At 31.4% G+C, this 9,517-nt stretch overlaps 2 protein-coding genes across 2 annotated transcripts; one reads left to right on the top strand and one right to left on the bottom strand.

Annotated features, from left to right (window-relative positions):
- Window positions 1-354, top strand: HELRODRAFT_65753 (hypothetical protein; the record flags this gene model as incomplete). The annotated part of the gene is made up of 1 exon (XM_009020935.1): window positions 1-354. A coding segment is annotated over one exon (354 nt), but the record flags the coding sequence as incomplete, so codon positions are not given.
- Window positions 355-4,031: 3,677 nt separating this feature from the next.
- On the bottom strand, window positions 4,032-9,089 carry HELRODRAFT_188474 (hypothetical protein). The gene is made up of 6 exons (XM_009020934.1): window positions 8,753-9,089; window positions 8,188-8,581; window positions 7,871-8,020; window positions 7,253-7,324; window positions 4,397-4,891; window positions 4,032-4,368 (listed from the first exon to the last, which is right to left on the bottom strand). The coding sequence occupies exons 2-5, from the start codon at window positions 8,423-8,425 to the stop codon at window positions 4,707-4,709; spliced, it is 645 nt and encodes a 214-aa protein (XP_009019182.1). The 5' UTR covers window positions 8,426-8,581; window positions 8,753-9,089; the 3' UTR covers window positions 4,032-4,368; window positions 4,397-4,706.
- Between the last annotated feature and the right edge of the window lie 428 nt (window positions 9,090-9,517).

The raw sequence follows: 9,517 nt of genomic DNA, 5'->3' as shown, positions 1-9,517 counted from the left end.
GGTAGTGGTCCTATTCAGCTCTGGCAATTTTTATTGGAACTTCTGATGGATGCAACGTGTCAGAATTTCATCTGCTGGACAGGTGATGGGTGGGAATTCAAATTGACCGACCCAGACGAGGTGGCCAAAAAATGGGGCGCCAGAAAGAACAAACCAAAAATGAACTACGAAAAACTGAGCAGAGGCTTGCGTTATTATTATGACAAAAATATCATACATAAAACATCTGGCAAGAGGTATGTGTACAGGTTTGTGTGTGACATGGAGGGGCTGTTGGGTGGGTGTACACCAGGTAGACTCTTCCAAATTTACGGATTGACACCTCAGAGTGATAAGGAGGGAGGAGAAATGTGACTGGCAGGTAGAAGGCAGGATGGAAACGATCGTAATAAAAGCCAAATAGGGACTTCTTTTTGGAACATTTTAACTTCTGGAGTTTATTAAAAATAGATTTTTAATATTAAGTTCGGACTTGCGGTATAACAGAAGAGCTTTTTCTCGTAGAAATAAAATACATCGCATTTACTGATTTATAATGTGAAATAAAACTGAACCAGTAAAATAAACAATGAAAAAACTTATTAATATGGAAGTTTAAAAAATCAAATTAAACCTACTCAACCTATCTGACCGTTCAGAGCAAACTTTTTTGAAATTTTGCATGATCACAAAAAGTCTAATTATTTTACATTTTGAATATTTTAAAATATTTTTCTATTAATTTTATTTCATTGAAAAAATGAAATTAAGTGGATTTAGGTGCTACATTTTCTAAAAATGTCAACATAATTAATTACACAGCATAACTTTTTTATTTTAACAGAACACAACTCATGTAACTTGGCAATAAATTTTTTACGTGTAATTATAAGCGATATTTATGCATTCTTATGCAACTATATAGTTTAATTTTGACAAATGTTATCTTATAATCCATTCCAAAGTTTAAGTGCCTCATATTTTTAACAGCATTTTTTGATTAAATTGAATGAAAATGCCTTAACAAATTGAATTGTTATACTACCGTACAATGTACTCGCGTTCTACCTTATGTTATTTTATTGTTTCTAAACAATACTTTTATTCGCCATGTACATTTTCATCATGTATCGTTTTTAAGGACTATGTTAATAGATGCATTCATTTTTTAAAGTATTTTTTGTTACTTGTGAATCCTTGAAATAAATATTGTGTTAATGTGAAAAAGCGCGTTTTTTTGTTGTAAAGTTTAAGGACATTATTACGACCAGAAATGGCCTAAATACAAGTTGAACAAATTCCAATAACATCCTAGTGGAAAAACCTACGGAAAACGTTTGCATCTAAAAGTGCAACATAATTAAATTATTTTAAAAAATTGTTTAAATAGCAAAATTGATGTGAAAACTATTTCTAACATTCGCTATTAAAATACAATGGTCAACAGCTTGAATGGTCGGTTGAGATTTGTCTTAAACAGTGGCGTTTTTCATTATGTTTTAACCATGGATATATATAATATGGATATGGCAGACGCGTTATATATATAACATTGTTCCTATATATTTAACATCAAGGTCAATCTAACAAATATTTTTGTAAAGTGAATTTAAATTAAAGTAAACAATCAGTTTTAGCCGGTTATTAAGCGATTATCGTTCTAGTTGCTTTTTTTGTCCATTTATTGACAATTAATTAAAAAATTTGTTTATAGTAAGACGTTTGATAGTAAAATAATCAATATAATGTCAATTACTATAAAAAAAATGTTTAATTTTTACGCGTTTAAACTTTAATTCCATAGAACTATGAAAAATGTTTAGGCAGGTTAAAATTATTATGCCATATCCATTATATTCATGGTTTTAACACATAAAAATAAAGTAAATTTACTAAGATAAACTATAAGATAATATGATAAAATTATGATGCAAAAAATAAAAACCTGAAGTCGAAGTTGGGAGTCGGAGTTGGAAATTTTTGCCCGGAATCTTATTTTTTTGAGTGGCCGAGTCGGATATTTTTCATCAGACACTGACACACCGGTTGACACAAGGAAAGTTAGGATGAACAATTCTTGATAACTCAAATGTGGTAAAAACTAATTGAAAAGAAAGTCACTGAAATGATTTATAATATTACCGCAAAAAATTAACAAAAAGTTTTAAAAGGGACATTATGGTAGTCTTATAAAAATCTAAAAAGAAGTCAAATCAGTTATAACTTTTCTAAAAGATAAATCATTTTAATTAAAATCAACTTAAAAACTAGAAAAAGGAATGCAAAAAAATAATCACAAATTTTATGTTAGCAGGGCCCTGCCGTTGTTAGCCGAAACGGACGCAAGTTTACACACATACTGATACTGGGATCCTCACCTCAAAATTTGTTATTATTTTGTGTTTTCCGGACTCAACTATTTATTTGAATAAACGAGTATCAGAGCCCGAAGGATATCAAAAAAGACTTATGTCAGTATCAGTATCAAAAATTTGTATAGCGCCTCTCTTGACAGAGCTCAGAAGCGCTTTCTGGTGGGTACATTGCTGAAATAATGATGCTTTAACATTCTTTTGAATTGAGGCCTTTCAGTAACAGAACCATTCTTCAGCTGTACATGGAGTGAGTTCCAAACTTCACCGCAACCACTGCGAATCTTCGCTTTCCAAAATTTGTCAATCTGAATACCGGATTAATCAAATCCCCATGGTCTGATGACCTCAAATGACTGCGTCCCTGAACCCCCGACACCGGCTGTTCACTCAGATAAAGCGGACCATCGCCATTTAGGCAATCTCTGACTAACAGTGCAATTTTGAATTTAATCCTCACCGGAAACCGTAGCCAATGTAAATCATCCTGCCTGTATTTTGAGATGGAGTGAAATTTTGATACGCCGGGCCGGCCACTTAACACCGATTGAATGCAGTCTTGTAGAAACAAGTTAACTGCATACATGATTTAGTTTGAGTAATCAATTCTACTACAGACAAAACTGTGAACAAGTGTTTTTGTCGACTCCATTGAAAGGAAACGTCTGATAGTTCTAATTCGATAAAGTTAATAAAAAATTTTTCTGCATATATTTTTTACATGGGCCTCCATCGACAAACAAGAATCCAGCGCAACTCCAAGATCATTTACTGGCATCATAAATTCTTTGACGAGAGCCAGTCTTTGTGGGGTACTAAGCCAAATGTGTTGTGTTTTTTTGACATTCAATCCAAGTTTATTAGCTGACATCCATTGACCACCAGCGTCTATTGAGTTGTAATCTTTTGATGCATAAGATGTGATGATTTCGTGGAGCAGAAGCCGAAGCCATATAATTGTATATCACCTGCATACAAATGACATGGAGACCACTTTCTTCAACAACTTTAGTGTACAACACGTACAACAGCGGCCCAAAAAATGATCCCTGTGGAACCCCATGCGTAAAGTCTGATTCTGCGACATCTGAACCCCTGGCACCATCAATTACCGTTTGTCACCGTTCCTTCTTTGCTCTCACTAGGTACAGTTTGTCCTTAGGCATAAATAAGTAAAATAATTTATTGTTATTTAAATATATATTCATTTTTATTGAATATTAATGTTTTTAAAATCTTTTACAAACTATATATATATTTATTTAATCTTTTAAAAAGAAATGCAACACCATTCAACCGAAGCCAAAGGCCCCAAAAAACAGTTTTTAAAAATAATTTTTAGATGAAAAACAAGTTATTAAAAGAACGGTGAGCGAATCGTGTTATTCCAGCAATTCTTTATCGAGATTATATTCCATCTCTTGATCAAATTCAGATGTTTTAACAGTTATGATGGCAAAAATAATCTTTTCGCTAACGATATTCAACAATTGTTCTGGAATAACAAAAAGTGACACTTTAAACGAAAATTTCAATACACGGCTCTTGGAACTAAAAATGGCCAAAGCCAAAGGTCGAATTTTGCCCGAAGATTCGATCAGGTCGAACATTCTGGGTCTCTATTTTTTAACATGAACAAGCTATGATCAATTTAATATCACTTCCAACTTCAGTGTTCACTTTCGATCCAAAATTTTATTAAAATAGATTGTCTTCAAAATATTATAACCAAAACAAAAAAAAACTCTGCAGCCATGTAGCACTGATTTCCGTCCTGAAGATCCGGTGGCCTGTATTTGTAGATATCAAAACCGAAAGCAAATTTTAAAAATATTCTTTCGATTTAAATTTTAAATGATTATCAAAATATTAAAAATTTCAGAAAAAAATGAAACATTAAAAATGACATGTCAAATTATTTTGCTTACTATTGTCATCATTTATAAGTATGTAATTTGTGAAAACATTCACGCATACATACTAATGTACAATGCACATTTACAAAAAGTATGTGTGTACTGAGCAGTGATAAAATAATAATGCATGCAAGCAAACTGATAAAGTAACTTGCGCAAATGTAAAAATAGGAACAACATTACACTAAAATTGAACACTTATATAAAACACTGGTGATGAGTAAGAGCTTATAAGATGAGATTTTTTGTCATATCAGTAGGCACAATAAAAATGACAAATAATTATATGAACTAGACAAATTTTAAAAATATTTTCATGAAATTTTAATTTATTCAATAATCCAATTTATCATTAAAATATAAACTCATTCATTCATATACTCCATGAAACAAAAATTTATTGATCAATCCAGGGTAGAGCAGAACTTTTCAGAACATTTCAAATGATTGCAGCCACGCCACACCCGAGAGCAATAAATGTGAGAAACATGTCAGTGACTGCCAACCCGAACCCCCAACCCAGCACTCCAATGTTGCCCTCCTCCTTCCATAGAGGCTCCTTATTGTTAAAATATTCCTGGAATCGATCACCAAATGAGCAGACACATGTCAAGGTGAACAGTCCTGCAGGGCATCAAATGGTTAAATTGTTATCAGAAGAGTTGTGTGTTTGTTGTGTGCTATCATTTCATCTAATTAAAACACACAATTTGTGTTTTATTATAATATACCTACATACACTCATTTGCGTGATGTGCTGTGATGGTTCACGTGAAAAATTCAAAAAATGGGACTGATAATAATTCAAGATAGATAGATCCAGGTCTAATAAAAACAATTTTATGCTCTCTTCGCCGTATTACACTACATTTTCATTAAATTTTTTAAACAAACTTAATTCAAAACTGCTTAGCTTATATCATATTCGGTCCTACTACTGTGTATGTAGTATGTACCCGTTTCTTGTTAAATTCTACTATTCTTGTTAATAATATTTGCATTGATCGGGTTAACTCTATTAAATTTTTGGGTACTATAATTAATAATAAAACGAAAATTTCGTTTACTTTTAAAAATTAACTAATGATTTAATAAAAAGCAAGTTGACAATTGCAGAATTAACAATGAATTCATCATTATTTTTTTTTAAATTTTATTTGAACAAAGCACGTGCAACTGCCCATCAATGGCCACCTAAACAGAAATTGCATTAATGTACTACATGACGTGACATCTACGATTAGCTAAAAAATAATAACTAAACAAATTTTTATAAAGTTAGATAACTAAATTATTTTAATTAAGTCGTCTCTTATTGTTGCTGCACGCATAGTAATGATTGAATACTATGGTAACTTGTTTGCCAACTGTTTGTAGACGAAAATAGCCGTAAAGTAGACATTCATCCGATCAAAATTTAAATTTTTCGTTGACAAAAATAATGGCATCGTGTGCGATTGCTTTGTTGATAACGTAACTAGTTGTAATGCCCTCTTCGTTGTTAATCGGATCGGTGATCGTGCGATAGGTAGCAGCCCAGACTACGTTGCAGTAAGAGATGTACGTTGTAGAGTATATTCAACATTCTTCTTGGAACGTAAAATCGAACTTTGTTGATAACGCCAATTACTTTCACGATTTTCCCGATACGTAATTTACGTGGTTTTGGAAACTTAATTTCTGGTCAAGGTAGACACATAGAAATTTAACTGATTTGCTTTCGTTTATTTCTAGTCCATCAATTACAATCTTATTCTTTATAGTTCAAATTCTGAACTGGCTCCGTCTAGACTTTTCCAACGATGTTTGAAGCGGGACAACAACAACAACAACAACATCTGCTTCTCCAAAGTAACTGGATAGTTGGTATCGTCGAATTTGTATTCTGCCATCTAACAAACTGTTTCCCGTCAGTCAAGTAGCTACCAAGCCATCTCAAAGGTGTTCCACAAATCCCATAACATTCTAACTTTCCCATCAAAATGTTCATCTGAGATTAGTGATTTTTAAACATTTTTATCGTCGTTACTTTTATTTATTATTTTTAAAGTATTCAACCAAATTTTTTGTTGTTATTTTTCGTTTGTTGAAACAAGTCACTGAAGTTATTGTTTTTTTTAGCTTATTGTTGAGATCTGTGCATTTAAATTTCGTGTATCTTTTCATGGTTGAATTTTAAAGAAATTTTTATAATTTGGTTTGTTACGGAGAAAATTTATGGATTTTCTGCCACTTTTTAATAAACAACAACCATCGAAAAGTTTTTTTAAATATGTCATTGCATAACAAAACATCTGACCAATCGTTGACACATAAAGCTCCATTTAGTCTGTTCAGTCTACTTTTTGAAAATGAATAAATTTGTTAATTCTTTTCAGGTTTGGTTTTATTTTTGGAAGAGCTGATAGTGACGGTGATGGGAAGATAGTCTGATATATCATAAACGTGAACACCACGTAATGCTACCTGGTACGAAAAGTTAGTGAATATGCTGTCAATGATCGATTGCTTTTTAACACAGATTCTTGTTGGAAGCGTAATTAGCTGATTGAAACTGCAGCAGGCAAAAAGTTTACATAAGGGCATTTTGTTAACATCATAGCTCGTGTCGTCACATCGATGTTAAGATCACCTGTGAGAACTATATGTTTATTTTCTAAATCTATTTGCTGCAAAATATTTTCCAGTAGTTGGAGATAAAATTTTGCGTTGAAACTGAGTGGTCTGATGGCAATTAATCAATCTTCGTTTAGCATCCATAGACCTAGTTCCCCGAGGTAGGACTGTATGACACTACAATGACGAAATTTTTTGCTGAGGAGTCAATCGTTAACTCGATTGCAAGTTTCAAAATCTAAACCTCCCATCTTGTTTAAATCATCTCTCTCGTCTTGAAGATCATATTATTATAGAATTTAACTCCACCACCGTGTTTGCTCAATCGATTTTTGCCGATGAATTTGAAACCGTTCATACAAATCAAACCTTCCGTAATATCATTAAACCATGTTTCAGTGATGGCCACAATGTCAATGTGGGTTGTTAATTTCTCCGAATCTGGTAAGAGTGTAAGCCTAATAGACTAAAAATTATCCACTCGAGCTTCTTCAATTGATGATTCTCAGCATATTTATGATATTATTTAAAATTTTGATACTTCTTTTTCACAGGTAAATATATTCAGAAAAAAGTATGGCTAAGATGGCGTGTTGGTAAATGCTAAAGCCAGTCATATTATTCCATCTTGATTTATTTATATGCATGGTAAGATGGAGAAGACGACAGCCATTTAAAAGCAATTGAGTTCTGGCCAGTTTTCATTATTTGTAAATTTTGACAACCACGTTGTCACGATTTTTAAAATTAATTTTTTAACTTGAATAATTTTTATTATTATACTTTTCTTTGCAATTGTTTAATCTATAAATACTTTTAAAATGATATTTACACCCAAAACAATAATTTCTAACAGAATAGCATTTGTTCGACTTTTGGACAAAAACAACAGAAGTTTCTGGTTGGCTAACAAGTACAACACAAATTTTCGCATAACTATCAACCGATTTTTGGCAACAACAACAACAACAACAACAATCCTGTTACCCGTAATTCCAATGACAGCAAGTTGTACACCAATGAGCCTCATGTCGTCTTCCAGTCCAGATACGAACGCCACTATCAAACTGAGACCGAGAGCAGCAGGCAGTGTGAATAAGGAAATTATCATGAACGATTGAGCTGCTTTCAACCAGTCTACGGTCAGGATAACGATTGCGGTGTTTTTTTAAAAGGTTATGAAGCAGTAAACGACATTTTAAAATCATTTTAGCATGAAAATTAATGAGAATATGTTCAACATGCACAAATGAACTATGAATCTAGCTCCATTAAAGATACAGATAAAATAAAAGAGTCCTGACCTCCATATATGATGTCCACAAAATCATAGCATGTCTCGCCTCCACCGTAGGGGTATGTGCAGAACTTCCATAGTCCGATATGTTCTGCTCGGTCAGTTCTCGTCAGGTCAGCTGATGCCCAGTTCGGCGAGGCAATGGCAATTAAATGGAAGAGCATTGCAACAAATAAACAGGCTACTGTGGCCAATTTGAAAATATTGTGACCCTCTTTCTGTTGATTTCCTTTTACAACTCCCATAGTGTTGAAGATTATTTGTTAGTTTATTGAATTAATTTTAATTTCTGGTTTTGTTGATGATAACGACTTCAAATTACTCAACCAATGCTTTTTGTTGTATTCTCCAACAAATGCAAATGTATTTCAGCTTATATCTTTCACTTGTTTTTAGTTTTGTCTATCGTTACAGAATGGTTAAAAATAAAATAAAATTTAATTATAATAATTTTTTTAAAAATAAAATTCAGTTGAATTAATTTAACTAATAATATTTGATGAAACAAGAACATCCACTTCCTTATGTTAAAGTTATGCAAGTTTTTATTTAAAATAAATTTTAAAATTTTACCAGTCTAGCCTTAGAATCAAAATTTAAAAATAACATGAATGCTTGTTTTTAAGTCAAACAAACTTAAACTCCCAACAAAAAGATCGATATTATGTGAAAAAAATTTGACAGCCTGTGTCAACTAATAGTAATATACAAATTAACATATTTTAAAGAATTTAAACTTAATTCATTATAAGAAAAATACCAAAAAGCTACATAGATGAAGAAATATAAAATAAACTATAAGTTTTTGTGATTTTGAATCTTTTATTTGATAAATATATAAATACTTTTTATTACTATTAACAAATTAAAAAATCCAAATTGCAATTAAAAAATTAAACTTTAATTAACTCAAACTCCTTTAAAAGTTTAATTAATTATTAATTAAAAAAATTAGAGTTATTATTTACTATTTAGTAACTCAAAATTAATTGAATAATTTTTAAATAAATGAAATAATAGTCATTAAAAAGATTTATTTTTAATTATAACTATGAATGAAATGAAAATCACTTGTAGATGTTTACTTATTTTTACTGCCATGCAAAAATTTTCATCTTTTCATTCTTACTGTTACTTTAAATGAACTCAACTCCAACTTGAGAAAAGTAGTTTCAAATTCAATTCTAACTCGTAAAAAAGGTAATTAAAAAGTTTTATAGTAAATACAATATTGTTATGATTTCAAATCGTAATTGGCAACTGCTTCCCTAACCTTTACAAGCCATGAAATTACCTGAATGAGCGAACAGGTGAGGATGTTTGTTAAGCGTATAATT

The sequence above is a fragment of the Helobdella robusta genome (genome assembly GCF_000326865.2).
Source record: "Helobdella robusta unplaced genomic scaffold HELROscaffold_3, whole genome shotgun sequence".
NCBI lineage: Eukaryota > Metazoa > Annelida > Clitellata > Rhynchobdellida > Glossiphoniidae > Helobdella > Helobdella robusta.
The sequence above is the reverse complement of the archived record's forward strand: the minus strand, read 5'-3'. Positions and strand labels throughout refer to the sequence as shown.

Bases quoted from the DNA above. Each gene is read 5' to 3' on its own strand.
- HELRODRAFT_188474 (XM_009020934.1), bottom strand. From the start codon at position 8,425: ATGGGAGTTGTAAAAGGAAATCAACAGAAAGAGGGTCACAATATTTTC. The intron at 8,021-8,187 runs GTCAGGACTCTT...TCCTGACCGTAG, and splicing joins TGTGGACATCATATATGGAG to ACTGGTTGAAAGCAGCTCAA. The intron at 4,892-7,252 runs GTTTGATTTGTA...GATGCCCTGCAG, and splicing joins GTTTAATGATATTACGGAAG to GACTGTTCACCTTGACATGT.